Source organism: Anser anser (genome assembly GCF_964211835.1).
Source record: "Anser anser genome assembly, chromosome: 3".
In the NCBI taxonomy this organism is placed as follows: Eukaryota; Metazoa; Chordata; class Aves; order Anseriformes; family Anatidae; genus Anser; species Anser anser.
This window is the reverse complement of record NC_139722.1, coordinates 33,657,925-33,684,697: the sequence shown is the minus strand read 5'-3', so window position 1 is coordinate 33,684,697 and position 26,773 is coordinate 33,657,925. Positions and strand designations below refer to the sequence as shown.

The following is a 26,773-nucleotide window of genomic DNA, read 5'->3' as shown; positions in this document are numbered from 1 at the left end:
CGCGACTGAAAGATGTTCAGGGACCTTTTTTTTTTTTTTATTAGATAAGCAACATCTGGACTCAGTATAGGAATAATGAAACATATCCTGCTTTTAACTATAGGAGTAAGAACCCAGGGCTGAGCATTAACAGCGTGCTGGTAAGGTAGAGCCAGAGACTTATAAGGAGGGCAGGCTGCTCTCATTCTGCCTTTGAGTGGAGAATTTCCCCGACTTGTTCCCTGTGAGCATTCTCAGTGTCATCTGTTAATTGTCAGGGGATAGGGAAGGCTGCCTCCTAGGCCATGAAAGGAAGTGTGACTGTGCTCTTTGCTGGCCAGGTATGTATTGCTAAGGCCTGGCATTCCAGCTCTGTAGGGATGGTACTTGAAAAGATCTTACAGATGAATTACGTGAAATTAAAACTCCTCCATTGACACTAAAGGAGTTATAGTAAGGACGTACTTGGCTCTCAGTTTCCCCATCAGTTTAACTTTTTGTTTATGCCATAGATTAAAGAACAAACCAGGAAACCTGCTTTAAATAGGAAACTGTAAAAAAATCAGTTCCAGTAATTTTCTAATGGGATGATTTCATCCCGGTAAAATTTAGGCACTTATTTAAATGCTGAAGTTTGCAGCGTGGACTCTCTAGGATTCTTCTGTGATTAATGAAGAAAGGCAGATATGTCCAGAAGGCAGGTAGTCCATCTAAGATCTCGTTTTCCCTTCAAAGGAGTATTTCTCAGTCTACTGACTATAGAAGGAGGAGCTGAGTGTTAGGCTCCAGCTCCCCACTGCCACTACCTATGTCTCAGACAACAATACAATGCCCCTGCTTTCTGTGATGACTTCACCCTGTCTTAGTGTATCAGGCACCTTGCAATTCGTGCTGAAACTCCCTTGGCTTTCACTGCCTGGCCAGACCTCTTTTTTAATGTGGTGCTCTTGAGATATCAGGTGCGTTTTGAGTTCATGAGATAAACCTAGCTTTTTACTCTGTCATAAAACTTGAACAACAGGGAAGGCTTTTAAGGCATTGCCTAGAGCTTCAGTTAAAATGCATTCAAAAACCAGGAGAGCCGTAAGTGAAACACAGCAGAATTGAAAAGACAGAGTCATTAGATAAACAGAATTCAGTCACAGGCGGAGATTGTCTTGTCCTTTCAGTACTCCCTCATGCAGGAGGGCTCGGATTCTCATTTGGACTTCCTGCAGACGGCTATGATAAATTGTTGATAGGAAGAAAAACAATCTGAAAGCTGGTTAAAAAGTCAAAGAACTTGAAAGAATATTTGATTATAGTTCAGGACTGTTTTTTTTTTTTTTTTTTTTTTTTTTTTTTTTTTTATGCAACCAGATGGAGTTTAAAATGGATGTTGCACCTAGAGGGACACAGAGGCCTTCCTGTAAAAGTTTTTACTCTAAGCAGATGGTTAAAACCTTGTGTCAAAAATTCTGTGATAGTTTTAGTCTTGTAATAAATATGAATAAATTAGCATACTTGATACAACTGAACTGAATTTCTATTCAGTTTCTCATCTGGGAGAAAAACAAACTAAAAATTATGTTTACCATTTAGATAGGTATGACATATTCTTTGACAATTCAGCTGGATTTGAAAACCCTATCACAGTGCTCTCCAGAAAATGTTACTTTTTGTATTAAAGCTGTCTATTAAATATTGCTTGGTTATCTAAATTGTTAGTAAGAGCATATGCAGTTGTCTGTAATTACTGAGTGATCAAAGGTAAAGAACAGAATACAAATTTATTTTTGCAAAACAGTAGAAGCCTAAATCATGATGTTTCCTCATGGAACATCCACCTTGTATTGCAGCATATCTGCAGTTTCATGGAGTATTAAAAATATTTGAATTAGGCCAAAAGTCTTTGGACACAGTCAATAGATACTTTGAAAGACTGACCAATAAATGGTAAGAAAGTAGGTACTGCTAAAGTGCTTATAGGACAATATTTCAATGTATAGTACTGTCTTAACTCACTGGAGGATAAAAAGACAAAGGTTGTGAAGAAAACCAGGCAACTAAGAATGAAAAGACTGCAATTTTGGTAACCAAAAGATAACACTCAAATTTTAAACCCTAGTATAGAAATATAGCTGAAAAAAGAAGTCATGTTGCCTGGGAAGTCAAGACAAACATGGTGGGACTCTGTTGAAAAGTTATTCAGGTCAGTGAAGTGAGTACTTGACTAATCGTTAGCTGAAATAACTTGTCTGACTGAGGCTTGGAATGAGACAGATCTTAACTCCTGGAGAAATAAACTTATCAACAATAATGACAAAAAAGCTGTGAAAGGAAGCATAAAAAAGTGTTTAGTATTTCAGTTGGTTTTTCCGTGAGCCATAGTGTCTGAGAAACAAAATAGTGCAGTGAGTGTTTTTGATTGCCAACAGCACCGAAGTACTGAGTACTTAAGCATTTTCCTGTATCAGGAATCCCAGTGGGGCTTGCTTAATGTCTTTGCCATATGGCTTCTCACCAAAGCCATTCAGTCAGTGATGCCACAGTTGCTGGCCACTTCAGTTCATCAACATATCAAGAGCTAGGGCTGAGATTGCCTTTCAAACTGGGACAGTTGTGAGTTTATGGTATTGATATGTAGTCTGAAGAGAAGTCAGTTTGCGTGTAGTAATTTCAGCTCTGGTAGCAAAGTGAGAAAGGAGGAACTGAGGATACAGTAGCTTCTCCAGCTATTGTATAGTCAAGTGGCAGGAAATGAAAAATCCAAACTCTCAGATGTTTATGGAATTTTACTGAATCACTAAATGGTCCCCTGTGACTAAGGGTGTAGACAAACATTCTTACTGCCTTCAGTAATGATTTACTTTGCATGTAGTAGGAGATCTCACACAGCAGTTATTTTATCTCAGTTGCAAGAGTAGCCTTCAGCAGAGAAAAACTGGCCCTTATGGCTGGTAATTTTTAAAACTGCTGTAACGTGATTTGCAGAAACATGTCTCCCTAGGCATTCAAGTCCTTCAGTTACATATGCTATCTCCAAAGTATTTGGAGCAGTTAATAATTGCTCTTGGAAGTCCCACCTCTGCTTTGTCCTACCCGGCAGTTTGTCAGTGTTTTTAGGTGGTGTGTTTGCTTCAGGATACACAAAAAATCCTTCCACACAAACCCAGTAATCATTCCATGTAGTTGATAACATTTAACAGCTGGGTACTCTGCTTCTCTTTTCATTTTTCATTTTCTTTTCTAAGTATATGCGTGCCCTTACTGTTTCTCCACATAAAACAAAGAGGGCATATCCTCCCCCAGTAACTAGATATTCTCCTATATAAATGGTTTGCATAGCTATCTGGTCCATCCCAGAGACAAACACATGCCAGAGCAGCTGAGTTTTGTGAACTGTTCACAGACAACACAGTGTAGACAGTTTAGCAAATAATTAATCATAAATAAATGTTCCATACCATACAGGTATTCAGAGAGAGCGAGTTTACTTCTTCTTTGCCTTTGTGTAATAGGAATAGTAAATAATGTTTTTTTTTTTTTTTTTTTTTTTTTTTTTTTTCCCTCTCTTGAAGGAAAGAAACTGTGTTTTCCTTCAGTAATCCAGATTTTAGGAAATTTATAGTGCCCTGCTCTTTCATACAGCCTCTTTCACTCACTGGCTCATTTTGTCTCCAGTTATTAAGTACCATCCAGAGGTGAAAATTCTGGAGCTTTATATTTCATACTGCATTAAACATAACTGCATGTGCAAAATATGTGCTGTAGAAAACGCTACACTTTTATACTCTCTCTTTCAAAAGTGCATGGGTGATCTATCACTAGACAGCTTTGGTTGGAGCCCTTCTATAAGAGTGCCATGGAAAATTTTTCCTCAGACACATTTTGTTGGCTGTGATTCCCCCCCCAGCTCACACAAAGACATTAAAACTGCTAAAATAAATTAAACCAGTGCAGGCTGGCGTTTGCCATTTGATGAAGCAAGGCTTGTGACAACTGGAGTAACTAAACAAATTAGCACTAATCATTATATTTGATGGTACTTGGTAAAGATTTAAGAACAAGCAAGAAATTCTCACAGGAAACCGTTAGGGAAAAGTCTCCCCCTCATTCCTAAACACCCAAAACAACACATTTGGTTTTCAATTTTTGTTTGGTCATAAGGTCTTACTCAAATCATCTTACACCAAAAATAAAATGCAATGATAAACCTGGTGAGGGTGGTGAGTGTCAATGCAACAGTCAGTGAGCATTTTGTGAGGGCTACTGTTTTTCTAATCTGCTTTTTTTTTTTTTTGTCTTTTTTTTTCTTTTTTTTTCTAGAAGAGGTAGTTGCAAGTCTGACAAGAATTTCATTTTCTGCCCAAAGGTTTGCTGTCAGATGAAAAGAACATACTGTACATTAACTGCTAAATAGATTAGCTTTCATAATTTGCACTTATTTTAAAGAAAAACAAATGCATTAGGCAATCTGTATAGAAATGTTTAAGGATAATGAATGTCTGAAAAGCTGCTGATATGAGTGCCCTCTTGCTGGCCGTTACATATTTTTCAGAACAGCTTTAAGAATATTTCAGTTACTGACCCTAAGCAGAAATGGATCAGAAAAGTCTGGAGCATTTTAAAAACGAGTTTCAGAGACATTTAGCAAAGAAGCTTTTTTTTTTTTTTCAGAAAAAAGTTAAAAAGTTAAGTGGTTAGATACTTGAAAATATTTTCACTTATATCAGTAAAGTTTCTAATCTAGAAATGGTTTTGGTGTAAATGGCTGTAGGTCTTTTAAAAGAAATGAGATTGCTAATCTAGAAATGGTTTTGGTGTAAATGGCTGTAGGTCTTTTAAAAGAAATGAGATTGCTAGTCTACATTAGCATGTCAATGCATTTTACTTCTTACATTTGTACATTTTAGAATAAACAACACATGGTATAGTTTATTATAATCAGATGATAAATTTCATAGAGATTTATGTCACAGTCCATTCCCCTTTAGAATCTTTATGTTTGAGTGTAGGGCCCAATCCTGCCATCCTGTGCTAGGAGTGGGTGTTTGTGCTATGAGTATTAGGCTCCACTCACTGTACTAAAGAAAAAAGTTGTCATGACACTTTTTAGTTTTAAGTTATTTTCTGCTGTATATATTTATTAAAGCTTAGGTCTGAGGATTTTGGTAGAGGAATCCTTTTATTTTGGTAATAAAATTAATAGCAGTTCTTTGGAAAATAAATGATTTATTTTAGCTGTTTCTACAGTAACACAAGAATGCTTTAGAAATGAATGACCTCCTACAGGCAGAATAGTACAAATTCAAGTGACATTTTCTTACAATGAGGTTTTTAGCATATCATAGGAACTTTACGTAATGCTCAAACTGTGTAGTGCTTCTTCCGTCCTGACAGAAACAAGGACTTAGTGTTTCCAGGAGACTTAATGCTGTTTCATGCATTTTTTTAAATTACACATGCTGAGATTTTTGAGTCTGACATTTGAAATTGACACTTGATAATCTTTGGAAAATTATCTTAGTTTTACATAGCAAATTAAATATGTATCAGAAAAAACAAAACCACCACCACCAACAACAAACAAAAACGACCCCCCCCAAAAGCAAACAAAAAGGTGTTTCTAGACAATTGAGAGTGGTGTTAACTGATTAACTGTTGGAACAGATGGTTAAAATATTAAAGGACTATGACTTCCTGCTGGCCTTATCCTACAGTGGGGAACTCAGGAGTGCTCTGAACAGAGTCTCTGTCTTATGAGTCAGAACCCTCCTGGTTTTCATCTTCTCAACCTTTTTTCATTCACAGGAGCACAAGACACTTGCTCTAACAGGGTCAAGTGAGAATTTCTTTTGTGTAGCAAGTCCTTCAGGACTTCCACACCACGTGCACATCCTCTCTCACATAGGCAGTGTGCTTGAAGGCTGGTACTCCAGGAGTAACCAACTACTTTGCAGCTTTCAAAGAAGAATATCAGCCGATAGAAGTAGTTGTCTCCTCCAGTGCTGTGGAGAATTTGACCTCTGGAGTCAGCCTGAAAGCATTCTGCCACCATCTCATCTGATGTGTACACTCGGTTCCTCTGCTGCAGTGCCCTAGCCTACTGACTTAATGGGATACTCTTGGTGTATGCCATTGTAAACAAGGCAGGACTCAAACCATAAAGTTTTGGTATATGCCTCTGCAAGAGAAGGGTCATTTATTTAGCTGATTCTGATTTTTTTTAGGATGCTGGCACAGACCAATCCTCTGCTTAACTTCTATCAAACATGGCTTTGCATGAAATTTATCACTGCAGGTTAATTTTGAAAGTTGGTCTTAAGAACATGTATAGAAAATTGTTTAAACTTGACCCAAACTGCATGTACAGCTCCCACTGAAATCAACTGGAGCTGTGTAAATGTTTCTGAGGGGAAAGGCCATTTGAATAAAGCCATTTGATTTTTATGAATGTCAACATTTAAATTTTAGCTGATTCACACAGTCTTGTGTTCAATGACAACAGCAATTGCCTGTGAACTGTGGGAAGCAAGCCAAGTAGACACAGGGAAACAACTTTAATATTGTATTTTGTCTCTGGCATACTATAGTGGAAAAACTTAATATGGAAACTGGACATTGCAAAAGTCCAGAGCTGGGTGTAAGACTGTCTGAGAGTTACCAAATTAGTTTCTGAGACTGTGTCTGCATGGAGCGATGGTAGGGATGGATAGGGTACTGTAAACAGATTGCAGTTCTGAGCTAAGGACTGCTGTGGAGAATCTGGATGGCTGAAACAGGTGACTAGCTTGCTTCCTTCCTCATCTAGGGGTTTGAATTGTGTGTACAAGCATTTTGTTTCCCCATGTACTCACCATGGCTTACATCTGTGTTTTGTACTCCCGAGCATCATAGGACTGAATGTGTGTTAGGGAATCGTTTTTAAAACCAGCTGCTTCCTCACATGCTGATGACATGGGGGCTATATGCAATTAAGGCCACTCTTTAGCTTCCAGTTCCAGTCAGGAAAAAGCAGGAGTCATTTGAACGTTAACCACTTGAGAGCCTGCCAGCCAGCACTTTTCCTTCTACCACTGTGCAGTGTCTTTCCCCTCTCCTTATCCATCCTGCTTAAACAAACAGGTGAGAAGCAGATGTACAACAAACATTTCTGAACATGTGAACCAAAGAACAGAATGACTGCTTCAGTATTACAGTAGATTATTATTATTTTTTTTTTCCTAACGTAAGCAAGTCAACTAAGTATTTTGTTTCAGTCTGAAGGAAAAATGTCTCATAGGTCTACTTGTATGTTTGCTGGTCACTAAATTATGCTACTGTTATTGTGGAGTGTAAATATGTTTCTTGACTCTGAGTGTAGTAGCTTAGATAATACTTGATGGAATCCCAATAATTTCAGACTTACAGTTGGACTGCATCTCAAACACATCTGCTCTCCTTATACAAAAGCACTTGTGAGAGATTCTAGTGAAACAGAAAATAAGCTGTCGGTGAACTTCCACCTCACACATGAGGTGCAAATCAAGTTAGTGTGTTATGTTAAAGAAATGTTCTCGGTTGTAGTGTAACACATAAAAAGTCCAATTTCCCTTAGTAGGTAAGTTGTCTTGTCAGCAGTTTCCAACTATTTGAAGTCAGAATTTTCCATTTAGGTCTTGTGGTTTGGTAGGAATCCCAGTCCCTTTCCCTCTCTTACCTTGCCTTATAAAAAAGACATTTAGTTCCAAAGGATTTTTTTTTTCAGAACTAACATATTACAGTAACTGGTGTTCATTACAGTCCATTCCAAACAAATTATTTTCCTCTGTTATTTAATGACCTCAATAATGACTTAATCAATAACAGTTTTAAATATACAGTTATGTTTGCAGTGTTTCCAACGTATATCATTAACTGTAGTGTCCAAGAGTAGACTTGCAAAAAATTGTGCTGTGGTAGCAGATACTTTAATACTGAAATCATGTTGTGGCAAAGCCATGTTTTAAAGAAGCCAAAATAAAGTGACTTGTATATTTATATTACATTAAAATATGGAAAGAAATGTTTTTATTGTTAGACATCTGTGCATTCTATCAAGTTAAGTTTTCCATATTTTTTCCATTTGGATTGCCTTAATATTTTTTTTTTTTTTTATTGTATGAAAAAGCCAAAATTTGGGAGTAGAAGCTTAAGAGCAGACAGAAAAATTGGTGTAATTTACTTTTGAAGGCAAATCCTTTTTCAGGCTTCCAGGAAAATTGGTCTTTGGGGTTTAGATTCTGCCTTGGCTTTTATTTAATGCAGTCACTGAATTCAGTGAGACTGCATGAAGCATGAACTGAGTCGGGTCTTCTCACTGTAACTTTTTCACTATATGCAACTACTATTTTTGTGAACTGGTAAACAATTGAACTTTAGCTAAACCTCCATATCTTAACCTGTTTTTGAAGAGAAGATGCCATAAATTGTGGTGACTTACATTGTGAAGCTAAAAACTGATTTGAAGAGTAAAATTGTAAGAAGTAATGCAGAGTTAGGATGGAAAAAGAATTGCCTTCAGAAAAACATGATGGGATGTCCCAAGATTGTGAATTAGAACTGGAAAAAACCCTACAGCACAAAGGAGTTATTTAACATGTTCTGTTAGCTATGTTTGCTAGAGTCAGCTAGGTGACTGGAGTGGTAGCCTCTGATTCTGTAATCTGTGAAGTTGGTGATTCTTATTATTCTATCAGCATTGCTTGCAGATACGTTGATATTAACTTCCATTTTATCATTTAGCCAAGTGGGATTCACTGGCTCAGTTTTAATGAGGTTGTGCTGGCAATGATATAATTCCAAAATGAAGCCTTTCTGCAGGTAACCCTGTTTGTTCCAGTGGTATTGTGTTTGGAAGCATTGCAGCTTTGCAGTGGAAGTGAAAGACAAATGAGTATGAAAACTGAAAATGCGGTTTATGACTGTGAGCAACTTGCTGCTCTGTCTTGGACTGAAACTGCTTCATGCTTCTGAAAAGTGAGGTCTGGGTTTGTGATGAGCTCAGACAGTGGAAATTGGATAAGTATTGAATTTCTCTGTGTTCAAAGAATTTTGAATCTGGTCCTGTGGTTTCTGTAGTATAATATACGGATATATTTTTATCAGTGCAGGTGAAACTTAGCCATGATGCCATAAGGCCACCTCAAGTGTTTAAGTCCTCTCACTAATCAGTCTCAGAAACGTCCTGTACAGTGAGAAAGGCCACTGAGAATATATGCTGAAGAACCAAATGCTTCTGTGTGTATATGGATCTGTTTTTGTACATCTGGTTTTGTAGATCCCTTTTGCAGATTTTGCTACAGTGAGGCCATTGCATTAAAACCAACAGTCAGTGCTCTTTCCCTGCCTCAAAAGCCAGCCACTGCAATAGGAAAATTGAACATATGTTATAAATGTATGTTAAACATTAAACAGAGGCACTCCTTTTACTGCACCACTTCAGACCAATGAGCTCCATTTTTAAGCAGTGGAATTACTCTGGTGTGTTAGGTGAGACTCACTCATCCAGCTGACAACTGGATTTCACAGACTAACAAGCTGTTTCCTTCATTCCAGGTTATTCATAGGTTATTCATAGCTTAAAGTTAGCTTTCAGCATTTTGTTGAATAAAGCCATCAGTTTTCTCTTGGAACTACACATGTATGTTATTTAAACTAGTGTTGACGGGCCAAAATTTTGATTCTGCTTTTATGATCATTTTAGTTTTCCATTTGTACTTTGCTAACTTTTGCTCTTTGTATTTTAGCGACGATTTATTGTTTTCTTTCTTGCAGAACGTGGTTCACCTCGTAATTTGGTTACCACAGACATAACTGACACTACAGTTGGGTTATCATGGACACCAGCTCCAGGAGCAGTTAATAACTATAGGATAGTATGGAAATCACTTTATGATGATACAATGGGAGAGAAGAGAGTCCCTGGAAACACAGTGGATGCAGTGCTGGAAGGCTTGGAGCCAGAGACTAAATACAGGATTTCAGTATATGCAACCTACAGCAGTGGAGAAGGAGACCCTGTAGAAGGAGAGGCTTTTACTGATGGTGAGTGTACTATGGCATTACCACCATTTGTAATATTCAGTTCTTGAAAAAATTATAATATTTTCGACCTTATTTTTCTTCACCTTTACTTTCTGAAAAGTCCCCTAAACCAAAGTCTCACCTCAAATCAATCAATTCTAGCTTTTTCTTTGACCATTAAAAAAGGAAAGTCTTTTCTGTGTCATGTAGGGTTCGATTCAGCGAGAATTACCTCCAACTTGAGATGTGATTTTTGTGAAAATTATTCTGAAGCCAGTCTTTCATGGGTGCTTTGTGTGACTGCTGGAAATCTGCTGGAATAAGTAATGTAGATATAGTAAGTAATGTAGATAGAGTAAGGATGGAAGACGGTAAATTCCCATAGGATCAGTGAATTTCCCTTCCAAGTTATTTCCCTTTTCAATCTTCACAATCCTCAAACTGAAGCTCAGGGGGAGATTTTGATCACAGAATCATAGGATCATAGAATATCCCATGTTGGAAGGGGCCCCTATGGCCCCATGCTACCAAAACCTTGCCATGTAAACCCACAGAGATCATTGGGTTCAAATGATGGCTCCACACAGGACCACCCAAAAATCAGACCATATGTCTGAGAGTGTTGTCCAAATGCTTCTGTGGTGGTTTTATCCTTCGGGGCAGCTGAACTCCTCAAAGGTAAGGGCGAGAAAATGTGATGAAAAGGACTCAAGGGTTGAGATAAGGACAGTGAGATCACTCAACAATTATCATCACAGGCAAAACAGACTCAGCATAGGGAGAGTTATATAATTTATTATCTATCACTAGCAGAATAGCACAGTGAGAAACTAAAAGCAAACGAAAAACACCACCCCCATCCACCCTCTTCTATGTCCTCCCCCTGAGCGGTGCAGGGGAATGGCGAATAGGGGCTGCAGTCAGTCTTCGTCTTCGCTGCTCCTTTGCGGTCACTCTCTGCCTTGGTGTCTCCAGCGCTGTTTCTCACTGCTCTCTCCCAGCTGCTATTGTGCAGCAGTCTTTTGCCCTGTCTTAAATCTGCTCTCCCAGAGGCCCAACCAATGTCGTTAATTGGCTCAGCTTTGGCCAGCAGTGGGTCCCTTTTGGAGCTGGCTGGAGCTGGCTCTGATCTGACATGGGGCAGCTGCTGGGCTCTGTTCAGAGGCCACCTCTGCAGCCCTCTGCTACCAAAACCTTGTCATGTAAACCCTTCTTGAAAACAGCTTCTTGAACTCTGGCAGGCTCAGTGCTGTGACCACTGCCCTAAGGAGCCTGTTGCAGTGCCCGACCACCCTCTGGGTGAAGAACCTTTCCCTAACACCCAGTCTGACCCTCACCTGTCCCAGCTCCATGCCGTTTGTTCCCTCGGGTCCTGTCACTGTCCCCAGAGAGCAGAGCTCAGCGCCTGCCCCTCCGCTCTGCTTGTGAGGGAGCTGCAGGCTGCCATGAGGCTTCCCCTCAGCTTCCTCTGCTCTGGGCTGAACAAACCAAGGGAACTCGTCCGCTCCTCATATGTCTTGCCCTCCAGACCCTTCATTATCTTTGTGGCCCTCCCTTGGACACTCTTTAACAGTTTTACATCTTTCTTATACTGTGGTACCCAAAACCGCACATAGTACTTGAGGTGAGGCCACACCAGCACAGAGCAGAGTGGGACGGTCACATCCTTGACTGGCTAGCAGTGGTGTTTTTGATGCACCCTGGGATATGGTTGGTCCTTCTGGCTGCCAGGGCACACTGGTGACTTGCTACCAGGACTATCAATAGACCTGGATCTGAGACTAACTGACATTTCATCTTTGTGGTGCAAACACAATTAGAAATTCTCAGTTTTTTGGTCTGGGAGAGGATACTGTAGCCTGCAAAGCCTACCTGACTGTGTGATGAAATACTGACTGATTCTGGTATGCCAGTTCTGTTTTGCAACAACCTAGATGGTTTATGTTGGTTCACAACAAGCATTACATACCTTTCATTTCATTTCAGATCTTTTGTAACATTTCTACAGTCTGGAAAATATCTCTTAAAAGCTGAGTGCTGCAATCTGTAGAGAGAATGCTTTATTAGTCCTTGTCCTTATTTCAGCACTAATACTGTTCTACATTTAGTGTTCAGTGACTTTCCAAATACTCATGAGTATTCTATGGGGCCCAACACTCAGGAGTTCAGGCATTTACTAGTACTGCATCAGACCTGTAAACCCAAAATTTAGAAAATCTTAAGTTTGTAGATCATTTTGCTCATTAAAAAAGGGCTATATATAATATATATATTTCACTTATGATATATATAATATATATTACATTATGTATCATATGTATATTATATATAATATATATTTCACTTTCACTTTAGCATCCTGAATCCATTACTTAACAGATTATCAATAAGTGCTATTAAGTAAACCTCCCAGTTAGGCTGTGTCATCATGTAATCACTTTTTTTGGTCTGTAATGGAAAATGGACTTAGGTTTATTTAGTTCATTATAATCATAAAAGAAAGTAACAATGCCCTGTGAGGTTTACCTGTGCTTCCCCCAGTGAAATACTGTCATTTTAAAGAAGGAAAAAAAAAAACAAAAAACAGCTAAATTAATTTTGTAGGCATGCCTTTGAACATATCTTTATGTGACAAAGTAAACATTTACCCATATTTTTGCACTGAAAAGTGTCACCAAATGCCAGGACTGTGACAGTAGACAACGAGACAGAGAATACAATGAGAGTCACGTGGCAGCCTTCACCTGGGAAAGTCTTGTCTTACCGTGTGTACTACCGACCGCGCAATGGAGGAAGGCAGATGTTTGGAAGAGTAAATGCTCCTGCCACAAGCATAGTGTTGAAGAGACTTAAGCCTCGAACTACATATGACCTCAGTGTTGTTCCAATTTATGACTTTGGACAAGGAAAATCAAGAAAAGCAGAAGGAACAACAGGTATATACATACTTTTACAGGGTTTGATCATTAAAGTTTTCTACTGTAAACTGGTAATCATAATACACAGAAAAGCTGTGGTGGAGTCTGCTAAGATTATGAGTTGATATACAAATTAAAGAAAATGTTAGAGGTTGAGAAGAGAATTTGATTTGTTGGAAATTTCTGTATGAGATCCGAGCACAGCTTTCTGCTGTTACAGTGAGGGTGTAGATGTGGTTTATGTTTTGAAAATACCAGACTTGTTTTGAAACACTGTCACCAGAAGTTAAAACAAGTGTTGTGTGAGGGAGACAGTATTTGTCTACAGACTATTTAATCAAGCACTGCCAGTTTCATTATTTGCTTTTTTGGTTCTGGTTATTGATTAAATAACCATTAAATAGTTTTTGGTAGCCATATTTTCTGTGGAAAACCTGAAGCACTTAAATTGGCCAGTAGGTGACTTTAAAGAGTCCCCAGTGAAAGCCTGACTGACCTCACAGACCATTTCCTTTTGGACAAGCAGTCTTCTCTCTCAGAAACTCTAAAATGTGTAATTCCTGGTGAGGGGATTTATGGGGTCAAAACAAAACTAATTTAAGCTAATTTTCTACTCTGCATTGTTTGTGTCTGATGCTGGTCTTTTGTTTTGTAAGGAAATGGTCTCTTGCTCTCCAGATCAAAGCAAGGGGATTTAAAATCAGTTTTCTGCTTCCATAGGTAGAGAGCTGTTACCAAAAGAGATTTTTTTCTGAGATGTTTCTGCCCTTGTTGGGCAGAGGTACACTGAGATACACTGTAAATACCTTATGCCATTCTTTGTTCTCTGGCTCACCTACCCTTTGTCATTTAAAAGAAAGATAGCTAATCTAAGCTGGTTGTATAGTCTTTCTCTGTAATAAATAGAAAGACTGATGGTGGTTAGTCCACGGTCAACATTCACTGTAAAATCAGATGGATATTTAAGACAGGTGAGATAAATTACTATCTACCCTTCAATATGTTGACTGTAGAGGGAGCCTTGATAACAAACATAGACTATGTGTCTATTGTTTAGATAGCTAAAATTAGGTGAAGTGAATCTCACCTTTCATATCTTGATACTTGTCTTTAAGTCAAAGAAAGAGACAAAGAGTTTAGGGTTGAAACTAATACTGGATTTACATGTGCCTTTTTACACAAAAGCATATTTGTCATTTTTTTCATAGGCAGACCTGATTTAAATCCTTTTATTACATTATTGCAGCCTCTCCCTTTAAGCCACCTCGAAATCTGAGAACTTCTGATTCAACTATGTCCAGCTTCCGAGTAACCTGGGAGCCAGCCCCAGGGCGAGTGAAGGGGTACAAAGTAACTTTCCACCCAACTGAAGATGACAGGAATCTTGGAGAACTAATAGTAGGACCATATGACAGCACAGTGGTTTTGGAGGAACTCAGGTATGGATAATAATAATCTCTTTCTTTTTTTCTTTTTAAAAATAACTTTAGCTTGGGGCTTTGCTTAACCATGATTAGGGATTGTAATGCCTGGCAAAATCTACTGTAAATTAGGAAGTATTTTTGTCAGTAAAATGTCATGATCTGGTGATGCAATCTTTGAGAAGAACCTGGCAGGGCTATTTCTGAGGTTATTCACATCACTTCTGGTGTTCTCATAGGAACTGAAGGAGGCAAAGATATGGGCAAAAGTTGCATTCTGCATTTCACATATGATGGTATTAATGGGGCAATGGAGAAGACAGCAGGGATTTCTAAAGTTTCTCTGAAAAGTTCCTTAACTTATGTAAAAAAAAAAAAAAAAAGAAGCCTAGTTTAGTTCTTGATTCATTTTCTAAGAGGCCAGGATTTATAAAGTAGGCTTCAGAGCATGTCAAAATCTGTTATGAATTGTATGCATATAAACTTGTATGCATATTAAAAATGGTATCATTAAAAATCTTAAATTACTTGAACAAAGAAGACTATAAGTTTATGTATAGAGTCTAAAACCAGCTTCAGGTCAAATCTTCACTGTCTTGTGGAAGAACTAGTATCTGTGCTTCACATTTTAACACCTTCTTCTCTGTGGAGTAAAACTATGAAGACTTCGTAAGCAAAGTATCAACATTTAGCTAGCCAAGTGACTTCAGTTACAGTATATTTGTTTAACTATTTCAGGGCAGGAACTACCTATAAGGTAAATGTTTTTGGAATGTTTGAAGGAGGAGAGAGCAACCCACTTGTTGGACAGGAGATGACCACCCTTTCAGATACTACTACGGAGCCATTTTTATCTAGAGGTAAACATGATTTTATTCAATAAAATGCAGTCTTGGCTTTTGGATAAAAGAGATTGAAAGCTTCCCTGCATTCCGTATCATTTTTCTAATGCACATAAATATCTATTTGCAGGATTCAGTAGACTCCCTAATCTGATGACATAACCTCTCATCTGAAATGACCACTAAATATGCCCTAGTTCATGTTTCTAGTCCTCTGCTCCCTTTAGATGATCTTACAAAAAAGATAACTCAGGCAACCCATGTTTTGCTGATTACTGAAAGCCATCTGCATCACATTTTCAAGCCATTCACATCTGTGTTAAATCACATAAGGTCAAATTCTTGAACAGAGGTCATTGCTCATCTACAGGGGTGTTCACAGGAGTAGAACAAAGAATTTTGGGCAGATCTCTAGCCATTTGCTTGTCCTTATATGGTGACTTTTCCTTTTAAGACTAAGATCATATAATGGGCAAAGATCTGTTAGCTGGGGATGTCAGAATATTACTGTGTATTATTTAAGTTTATATGCAACATAGCCATTATTTAGTCACTTTTACCATAGAAGGAGGAGATTCAGTACAGAAGTGCAAGTGCTGAGTGTTTTCCAGTATCTGAGAATTTCTTCCTGCGTAGCTAAACATTCCAATCAAAGTTTCTATGATTGGTATGACAGCAGCTCCCTTGATGTGGTTAATGGGCCTCTGTATGTTAACTGAATCTTGTGGCCACTATACTTGCAATTAATACTGGATGAAGAGAGTTTCAGGGCTCACTCCTCCTTCATGGAAATCATAAAGAGCTTGTCTGCATCAAGTTGTTGCTTTTTAGTAGCCAGGTGTACACAAAGAAGTGAAGACTTCTCTGCTATTTTAAGGTTTGTATAACCATCAGAGAGAAGACAGAATTTCAGGAGGACAAAGAGCCTCAGTGCAAACGCATCTCAGAGTTAAAAACAAAACAAAACAATATAAAAAACCTTCTGAAAATTGACTCTATATTCTTCTTGCTTAACCTCTTTAATGCCCTGTTTCCACATCGGGCTGTGTAAAAGTACTACCCTCACTTTTTATTGACAACGTTTTTAGAAACTTCTGAAGTTATTGCTGTCCCACTCAGTGTAATGCAAGAGGGTAAAACTAAGAAAAACTACATAACAGGCCATCAGTGACATTAAAGTAAAGCTGTAATAAGTCTGGCAGAAAAATAATTACACCAAGAGTGGTTTGTTATTTTTTATTACACCAGCTGTCATTTCTGTCTTGAGTGTTATATTCTTTAAGCTATTTAGTTTTACTAATGCATGGATTTGAGTCATGGTTAATGTGAGAAATGAATTTTATATCTGGGACTGTAAATGTAATAGTACATTATTTATTAATGGGGGAAAAAATTGCCCTAGGTGCCTTTGCTAGAATTTTCCATGTGGGGAACTATGGTAGTTGGAAGAAAAATAAAAGTCAGAATAGTTTAACTTTTATATTGTACAAGAAGCTAACCTTAACTTCCATATTAAAGTTATGCATGCAAGTTTTTGAACTAACATAATTTTACTTAAACACTACTCCCAACTTATTTTATTGTCCTGACTAAAGACTAGATCTATATTTTCTATGCAGAAGAGGATCATGCTTTTAACCCCCAGGTACATGGAATAGTTATATTCATGAGTCTGCAGTGTTGGATCAATTATGTGGAACATATATGAAATCACAATATCTTTCAACTGTGATGAGTGTGGCTGATTTTTCTCAATGGGATTTCTTCCATATAAAGACCAGAAGCTCTGATGGCAGGAAGCCAGAAAATTTGCAGCTGGTAACACAATCTACAGGAAAAGAGAGAGAGCAAGGATTTTTTTTTTTTTTTAAATGGCTGTGGATAAAATTATTGTGTCTTTCTGCTTTGTATAAATATTTTGTGATCTTCCATGTGATGAAAACAATATGATGCATATTTTATTCTGTAATTTGTGAACTGAAGATACCTGAAGTAACTTCCTACCTTTTCAGAACATTGCAGCTTTATATAAATGTTTGTTCTTGTCCCCTCTCTATTTCTTGAACTGTGTTTATGTTTGTGTATCTTCTAAACTGTGATCTTTCTTTCCTATATGTGCAAACTACTGTACCACCTGTATTACTAAGTCTTTTGTCCCTGAAAATTCAGAAATGATATTTATATGAAAGTGGTTGTTATATATTCTGTTAATTCCACTGCTACATAGTTGAAAATTGAGCAATAGTTTAGTCATAAACAATAGACTAAAATACTGTGACATTGGATAATCTGATAATGTTCACTGCCATGTCAGTGGTTAGCTCAGTAGTCCTTTGGAAATGCTCTGAAGTAGTTTATGAAATCTCTGAAAGATGGTTATCAGCCATCTTTAAAGACCGAAATAGATACTGACATGACAATAGGGAAGAGCACTGGCCCTGACATTTTAGAAGGCTTATTTCTAAAAGGAAATGTACATGAAAAAATTTATACAGCTTTTGCCATGGAACTAGTGACTAGTGTGAATAACGTTCACAAATAGGTCATACTTGACAGAGTGCCAGTGAATAAAACTAGAGCTATTTTGGAAACTAACTCATGACATATGTCATATAAAAGAGGATTGGGAAAGAAAGCTGTCATGCTAAGGCTATATTTTTCTGGTTGAAATCTATCATGCTAAGGTTATATTTTTCTGGTTGACATGGCAGGTTTAGAATGTAGAACCAGAGCAGAAGCTGATATCGTGCTGCTGGTGGATGGCTCATGGAGTATTGGGCGGCCAAATTTTAAAACTGTCAGGAACTTCATAGCCCGTATCGTTGAAGTTTTTGATATTGGTCCTGACAAAGTACAGATTGGTAAGTCGTCATATGTCAGAGAGAAAATGAGGCATAGTTGCTGCATAGCTACATAATAACTGAGTAATAATGGCTTTTTCCAGGTCTTGCGCAATATAGTGGAGATCCAAGGACAGAATGGAATCTGAATGCTTACCGAACAAAACAAGCTTTGTTAGAGGCTGTAGCCAACTTACCATACAAAGGAGGCAATACTCTAACAGGTATGTCACACCACTAGGATTTTCGTTAAGCTCCATGAAAAGAATTCTAGTAGATGACCCCGGAATTGTGTAGGGGGCTCAAATTCATCCATGATGAAAGGGCCTTATAGTTCTCTCCAGTATGGTTGGAAGAGAATGGGCCTATGTATATGCATACATATGTATATGTATGTGGACATATGTAAGTGTACATGGAAATGTATTCTTAGTGGAAATTTGGAGAAAGAGAGAAGGAAAGAACTTGGGTGATGAAGAGCTTGGGTTATTGTTGAGCATATGAGAAGAAGAAAAGGTAGTTCCGTGTCAGGGTTGTCATTAAAGCAAGGTGACCCAAAAGGGAGGCTAGAGTGGATCATATAGGAGCGTGATGCGTAGGAGGTAAGAGATTATAGACCTTCAAAGGGCTGAAATAGTGTCAGTTGCTGTTAAGCGTACATGACGGACCACAACTAGATAATGAGTGCCTCTTGAAGTGGTAAATTGTGGAATGATGTTTTCAGAGTGAAATCACTAGGATGAAATGCTAGCCTTTATCATGACTGTATGTTGAAACAGTTTATAGTGATGGTTGCCCTCTTTGTGTCATGCTAGGAATGGCCTTGGATTTCATCTTAAAAAACAACTTCAGGCAAGATGCAGGCTTACGGCCCAGAGCTCGCAAAATTGGTGTTCTCATTACTGATGGCAAATCACAAGATGATGTAGTCACCCCTTCAAGAAGACTCAGAGATGAGGGAGTGGAACTTTATGCAATTGGTAAGTATTACATGAAGAGGTTGCCTGAGCCAATTTCCTCCCACCCCTCTGCTAAGAGTATAGAGAAGTGGAAACACTAAAGTACCTGAAAAGGGTACTTACATTCAAAGAGTGTGTTTAAGGGCTTATGTTCATAGTGTTATGTTTCATAGTTGTCATTTCTAACAAGTTTTGTTTTCATGTCTTCTATGTAAGGTATTAAAAATGCAGACGAAAATGAATTGAAGCAGATTGCAACGGATCCAGATGACATCCATGCTTACAATGTTGCAGATTTCTCCTTCCTGGCTAGCATAGTTGAGGATGTAACCACGAATCTGTGTAACAGTGTGAAAGGTCCAGGTACATCACATTTTCAGTCTAGTTCATCCTTCTTCCATCTATGTGCTTGTGATGCTAATTCCTTTTTATTACTTACTGGGAACACTGCGTAGCCCTGGGCTGTTTTTTCAGCTGCTAGTGTGAGGAAGTTGTGCAGACCACCTGGACTACCCTGTAGGGATTCTTCCTTTCATTTAAACAATGACTGTGTTATACCTAACACAGCATGACATGGCTGGACGTGCCTGCCTTTTTTCCCAGAGTCAGGAAGTACGTTTCTCAGCGTTACCTTTTTGCTCAGTGTGGCAGGTTCTTTGATGATTCTCATCCAATAAAGAAACTTTTAGCAACCCTACTGTTTTTAAGTATTAATGTCTGACAGCTCAAAAGCAAAGCCTAGCATGGAAAAACAGTAATGTTAGCTGATGGTACTCCAAGGAAACACTGGAGTCTTTTTTTTTTTTGATTTTTTTTTTTGATTTTTTTTTTTCCCTAAGCTATTTTTTGTCTTGTTCTAGTTTGTTTTCAGTTGTCAGTTTCTGACATTTTCATGTTGTTGATTCCTGATGACTTAAGATAAATTAATACATTTTTAACTTTTTCCACGTGTAGGTGATTTGCCACCTCCCTCTAACCTAGTTATTTCAGAAGTGACACCTCGTTCTTTCCGTCTGAGATGGAGTCCACCTCCTGAGAGTGTTGATAGATATAGAGTTGAATATTACCCTACCACTGGAGGTCCCCCTCAACAGGTTTGTACTGAATGTTTCTCTCTGAGATTGGCCACAATAACATTGGAATTCCACATTACAGTAACATCATTCTAAAGTTTTTGTTCATTAGGGTCTGTACAGTATAGGAGAAAATGAAAAAAAAAGGCTTCCAAGGTCAAGAATTTCAATAAATGGTAAACAAAATTCCAAAAAATAGGAGCATAAAGATGGCTTTGGTTGTTTTAAAATTATTAATCCAGGAGTAAAATGTATTTATTAAAAAGAGTTTACTGATATTTCCAGTAATTCCTTTCTGTTCGTATTCCATTATCCTATATCAGTTTAAATAAGTCTGTAGTAGGATTTTTCTGAGCATATTCACAAGTAAGCTCACTGTCCTTTTAATACATTTTCTTGTTAAAAAAAAAAAAAAAGAGTGAACTCGGAATGTACCATCTCTGAATGTAGCTTTTAAATCTTAACTCAAATTTGACTCATGGTGAGTTTAATCTTAGTAAAACATGACCTCAGGATTTGACTTCTGATTTGGGTTGGAACAATCATTCCAGTGCATATGGACTTTACAGCTTGACTGCTTGCTGGCATTGCTATTCTGCAAGGTGTTGCTAGTGGCATGTACTGTAATAACCTGGATTATCCTGGATGCTTGAAATATTTTTCCAGGTGGTAACATATAGTGATGGCACTTTCTTTATGTTGCTGAATAATGTAAAAATGTACATCATGTGTGAAAGCAGGGTGCAGAGTGAATGATGCTAGCTATATCCAGTCGTGTTGAAAACAAGTCTGCTTGAGCATTCCCTACAGCTTGCTTTGCAAAAATAATGTTATACTGTAAGATAAAATATGTAGAAGATTAACACTATAGTGATTTTCAGTTCCATACCATTGACTTCTGAAGAGTTTCACAAGGAATTATTTTTCTCTTAGAGACAGGTTTACATTTGTTATACAGTTGTTAACATTCATTCTCTTTTATGTAGTTTTATGTAAGTAGGATGGAAACTACAACAGTTCTGAAAGATCTGAAACCTGAAACAGAATATGTTGTTAACGTGTTTTCAGTGGTAGAAGATGAAAGCAGTGAACCTCTAATCGGCAGTGAAACAACATGTAAGTTATAATTGTGATGTGAATAACATAAGAACCAATTTGATATGAGGAGAACTTTTCAAAAGAACTTTTAGCACTGTGGGCTTTATTTTTAGAGGAAACAAAATTTTTAATTTCAATGGTCAGATTGTGTTACCCTGGTTGTTGAGATCTTGTCTGGAAATGTTGTAGCAAAGAGAAATTGCAGTGTGGAAAAAATGTTTGTTCCAACTTCATTCTGGGCTCATAAAGCACAGGTGTATACACCTTCTTAGACTAGAGCAATAGCAATGAATTACAAGGCAGAGTTTATAAACTATAGAAATTTGGTCAGATAGAAACCTGTAGTCCTTCATTTCCATATTAGATAACTAATTCCTGCTACTAGCAGACAGAATACTATATGAAATTCATTCTGATTTTATCAGATTAATTAAAAGTATGTTCAACACAATAAAATCACTTCTGTGAGACACAGCCATTATGTTTTTACTGTCAGCTGTCTACAGGATTGATTTAGGTGGATTCTGTGCTGAATGCAACATAGGGTGACTTTCCTCCCTGTTCAAGAATATTGAATGCTAGTGTCTCATTTCAATTCTGTCATTGTTTTGCATTAGCCTTGTCATAAATCCCTAAAGAAGCTACATGATTTTCATAAAGTCTGTGATAATTTTTGATATTTATTCGATAATTTGAGAAATATAGAAAAAGAAAGTATATAAAATCTTTTTAGAAGTGCAGATCTCAAAGTAGTCATGTACTGTTTCATATTAGATCATTCATGCGAGTTAATGTTGCTTTTTAGAATATTCAAGTATTCCAGTGCAGACCTGTAAGATAGTTTTTTAACTGTGTGTATAGCAAATCTATAGCACATTCAAAATGTGATGACAATTACTTCATTCTTAAATTAAGCACCATTTAAAATACTACTACTTGTAGATGACTTTTCTACTGCCTGTAATGTACCCCAATACCCATGCACAATATTTTCTGTGATATACTGTGATGTGAAATATGAAAAGTGAAAAAGGTGAAAAAAATTAATATATATTTTTTATATGACAGTGCCAATGTCTTCAGTTAGAAACCTGTATGTTTATGACATTGGATCAACTTCTATGCGAGTGAGATGGGAACCTGTCAATGGAGCTACAGGTTACTTGTTAACATATGAACCAGTGAATGCCACAGTCCCAGCCACAGAGAAAGAGGTAAGAGAATTTGTCTTCACCTCTTGTACTCTACCAAAATAATAAGAAAAACCAATTTTCTTGGTATATCATAATAACCAAAAGAGGCTGATATGTAGCACTCAAAGTGCAGTGATTACTGGGTTATTGTATACAATGACATCAGACAGGAAGCTGTAAATATACTGTGAATCTCACAAAATTCCCTTGAGGTTAAATCATTGCTTGCTCTTCTGCCTTTGCTTTCTTCAGTTTTTAAACATGGTGTGTTATTTTTCATGTACAGATGCGTGTTGGACCATCAGTGAATGAGGTTCAGCTGGTAGACCTCATCCCCAATACTGAGTACACTTTAACAGCTCATGTATTGTTTGGTGATATCACCAGTGACCCACTCACCTCCCAGGAAGTGACATGTATGTACATCTTGATTTTTGCTTTGTTGTTATTGCTTCAGCAGAATTTACCTTTCATTTTATTTCGTGCAACAGTTTTTATATATTCTGTTTTATTTAGAAGACCATCTTATCCATATTTTATGCATTTTATACCACTCTCACATTTCCAAAAGATCTTATGGGCAATTTCAATGAAAAGGTACCTACTATTAAAAGAGGAACCTTTTCTTTTTTCCTTCAGTAATGAAGGAAGTTATAGTGTTATAGTGTTTTTAAAAAGGACTCAGTCTTGCTTGCATTTAGAAACCTTGTTCTCAAATTCAGACATTCTCTAAAATACAGAAAATGCAATGCCTCCCCAAATATTAATAAAATTGGAAAAGTTAGGTAAGAAGGAAACATGCCATACAAAGGGAAAAATCATCTAACCATGGCTTAAACATAGCTTACCTTTCCTTAAACATCTTTCCTTAAACATTTCCTACTGCCAGAGGAATGTTTCTGGGCTAGATGCACTCTATATGGTAATCTTTATGTTCTTGAAAAATGTTAAGCCCGTACATGAAACTGTACATGAAAAGTTACGTTTTTAAGCTCTGTTACTTCTGTATTGTGCTCATAATTGACAAATATGAAGCTACTTGTTTATAGCTGTTTTGCTTATTGCTGGGACAATATGTTCTTAAGCTGTCTCAGATAATGGCCTGAGCAATGAACTTCATGTAAAATTATTGCCTCCATTTCAATGCAATATATGAAAATACTTAATGACTGCTGAGAGACCTGTGCCTCTGCTGTGAATAGCATTTTCACTTACTACTGTCATTATTTTTACAGTACCTTTGCCTGGACCAAGAGGCTTAACAATTAGGGATGTTACTCACAGCAGCATGAATGTCCTCTGGGATCCTGCTCCAGGGAAGGTTCGAAAATATATCCTAAGATACAAAGTAGCTGATGAAGCTGACATAAAGGAGGTAAGCAAAAGGAATGTTTTTGCAAGTACTTGGTGGTTTTCTTTTGAGGAGCTAGCTTATTAAATAAATAGTAAAAGCAATGTAGCAAGCCAGCATTAAGAACAGAGAACATCAGTTCCTGGAATTTGCAGTCAGGAAAGGGTACTGATGTCTTGGAAGCTGAATAAACTTGAGATGGATTTCTTCTTTCTTTCCCTCCTCCTTCTCCTCTTAAAGAAAGGAAAAAAAAAGCTCAAACTGATTGGAGAATTATTCTGTGCTTTGATAAATAGCCATTTCTTCTCTCTGCTTAAGTGTTACCTTGCCAAGCTTTTAGAATTAGAACACGATTGCAGAATAAAGGTATGTTAGCCCCTCTGCCTACTGGCAGCTCATGGGTGAGCATTGTTAGAGATGTCTTTCTTACAGTTACGTGCAAACATTCCATAATTTTACTGCTGGACATGAATATAACTCTTTGAGGTTTAAATGTGTTTTTCTAAATGAATGAGAATTTTCTGTTAATTTTCTAAGTGAATGAGAATTTCTGAAAATTCTGTATCCTCATTTCCAAATCGAATTAAGCAGTGAAAGAGTTACAAAAAGTTTACTGGTATCTGAGAGAATACTCTTTGCAAGGACGGTTAGTGGATAGAACTCAATATTCAGATGTAAATGTATGGCAACAAATGACAAAATTTAGCATAGAATACTTTTCTATTTCTATTCTAATACTTTCCTATTTTTTAGTACAGGGATTTCTAACATTTGATCAAATGCAGAATCAGAAATAGAATAATTTTAAACACTTAAGTCACTATTTTTATTCTTAGGTGGAAATTGACAGACTCAAAACCAGCACCACTCTTTCTGACCTTTCCTCCCAAAGACTGTATAATGTAAAAGTTGTTGCTGTGTATGATGAAGGGGAATCTCTACCAATAGTTGCAGAAGCTGTCACTCGTAAGTTTTCCTAACAACCCTTCTTTTAGTTATTTTAACGTTATATTCTATTTCAGTATGTTGCAATATATTACTAAGTTAAGGTGGAAACATAATTTCATCTGTCTGAGAAATATTTTGTTTGTAGCATTATTTGCAATATAATAATCCCCAGAAATCTCAGATGAGTTGTATTTTACTACAGTGAACACTGAAACTGGTCTGCAATGAGGAGGCAGAGCAGCAACTGAAGCATAATTATTGACATTAAGATGCTGAAGGAGGAATGTAAAGGTAGAATTAGAGAACGCAGAGGAAAGGGCTTGCAAGTCTATACAGTTCTTTGATATCTAGGAAAGCAAGTGAGAATCTGGGACATATATTAGGGGCTTAAAGAGATGTGATCTTTCTTCTGGTACCAGAGAGTTTTTATAGCATGAAATGGTAAATCAGCCTGTACTTTTAGAGATGTTATTCAGGGAATCATAAAGGTGACTCTTCAGTAATAACAACAGAACAAGAAAATCATATTGCACGGAGTGTAAGAGCAGATATCCATGTAAGAGACATGTCCAACTAAAAAGAAAAAGCTGACATCAGGGAAGCCCTCATCCTGATCTAATCTTATGATTTAAGAACACAGTTAAAATGAAGAGCTAGAATAGAAATAAGCAATGTTACCTTATCACTGGCCATCACTCTGATGTGAAAAGAAAGAAAAATGCTCTCATTTGAAGCCTGGTGTTTTTAAAAATATTTTTGAGTTGTTGTTGTTGTTGTTTTGCTTGCTTTTGTGTGAGCCTGTGGTTTGTAGCTGTGGTTTTGTCTGAATGTGTAAAGAGAAAGAGGAAAAATCAGCCAAAATAATTGTTTTTAGTTTAATTATTTGGTTTTACCTCTTTACTCATTTCTTTCCAGTAGCTATAACATTTTGCCTTCTTAACTTACAGTTAACCTCAGTGAACTTTTTCTAAGACAATCTTGTAATTCAGTCATGACTTATTTGGTTTATATAAGGAATGTTAAGATCTGGAAGAAACTCATGCAGGACCTCAATGTCTGTATGTGGGAGTTCGTAATTACCCCTTCTAACTCCAAAATGTAAGAGCTAGGACTTTGTTTGTTGTGAGTAGGTGTGTGAGTTTTTCTGAGGTCATTAGAGCAGTTTTATCAGGTGACGACCTGTTGATGTGAGATTACTAAGGACAATTTGCTTAGAGTAGGTGGGCTCAGTTATACCACAGTATTTTACTGTACTCATTTGAAGCACGGTAAGTAAGGTCTGAATCATCTACATAATCTTCTAAATTCTTTGTCTGAGTAGTTCCTTGGCTTAACTTTATTTTGTAGTTACATTGTTTCCTTTTCTCACAATAGAGCCTGTGCCAGCACCAGTCAATCTCAGAATCACAGATGTAACAAAGCACAGTTTCAGAGGAACTTGGGATCATGGAGCTCCAGATGTCTCTCTGTATAGAATAACCTGGGGACCCTATGGAAGATCAGAAAAACAGGAGGTAAGAATAGTCACCATAAGATTTTGGGGGCAGTCTCTCAGAGGGCATATTTTAAATCTATCTATCTATCTTATCTATCTATTTATCTATCTATTTATTATTTCCCCACAAGACCATCTTAAATGGGGATGACAACAGTCTGGTCTTTGAAAATCTGGATCCAGATACATTGTATGAAGTCTCAGTTACTGCCATCTATCCTGATGAATCAGAAAGCGATGACCTGATTGGCAGTGAACGAACATGTAAGTAATTACAGGGTATCTGCATATTATTATTGATATTTGTTAAATCAGAAAGCATACACATACAAGAATACTGAACACTCTTTTTTTTTTTTTTTTTTCTAGTACCCTTGGTACCTATAACCACACCAGGTAAGAATCTGAATTTCCGGGTATGTTATTATTAAAGAAAACTCATAGCTACCTTTTTTTCTAAACCGAGAAGAATGTTGACATTAAAAAGCTGAGATCATTTAATAAACAGCATTGTGTATTTGGAAGAATACTAAACATTAGATTACCACATGTTTATTATTTTACAAACATTACAGTTTATGTTGTCTTGTTCTTAATACATTCTGCTCTTGGTCAGGCATTCATGCAGCC

The 26,773-nt window shown here is 37.2% G+C and overlaps 1 protein-coding gene across 8 annotated transcripts in view; it reads left to right on the top strand.

The window, feature by feature from the left end:
• Positions 1-26,773, top strand: part of COL12A1 (collagen type XII alpha 1 chain) — a 97,049-nt gene that overhangs the window by 23,104 nt on the left and 47,172 nt on the right. For 5 of the 8 annotated variants that reach the window (XM_083832506.1, XM_083832510.1, XM_083832508.1 and 2 more), the window contains exons 14-30: positions 9,757-10,026; positions 12,675-12,941; positions 14,170-14,362; positions 15,083-15,204; positions 17,898-18,047; positions 18,131-18,250; positions 18,842-19,006; positions 19,202-19,348; positions 19,940-20,079; positions 21,045-21,174; positions 22,225-22,370; positions 22,636-22,765; positions 23,585-23,724; positions 24,537-24,666; positions 26,023-26,162; positions 26,275-26,407; positions 26,513-26,539. In XM_083832506.1, the coding sequence (XP_083688632.1) occupies positions 9,757-10,026; positions 12,675-12,941; positions 14,170-14,362; positions 15,083-15,204; positions 17,898-18,047; positions 18,131-18,250; positions 18,842-19,006; positions 19,202-19,348; positions 19,940-20,079; positions 21,045-21,174; positions 22,225-22,370; positions 22,636-22,765; positions 23,585-23,724; positions 24,537-24,666; positions 26,023-26,162; positions 26,275-26,407; positions 26,513-26,539 (2,550 nt within the window). The remainder of the gene's footprint in view (positions 1-9,756; positions 10,027-12,674; positions 12,942-14,169; positions 14,363-15,082; positions 15,205-17,897; positions 18,048-18,130; positions 18,251-18,841; positions 19,007-19,201; positions 19,349-19,939; positions 20,080-21,044; positions 21,175-22,224; positions 22,371-22,635; positions 22,766-23,584; positions 23,725-24,536; positions 24,667-26,022; positions 26,163-26,274; positions 26,408-26,512; positions 26,540-26,773) is intronic. The other 3 variants (XM_083832511.1, XM_083832513.1, XM_083832512.1) reach the window with 1 other exon arrangement.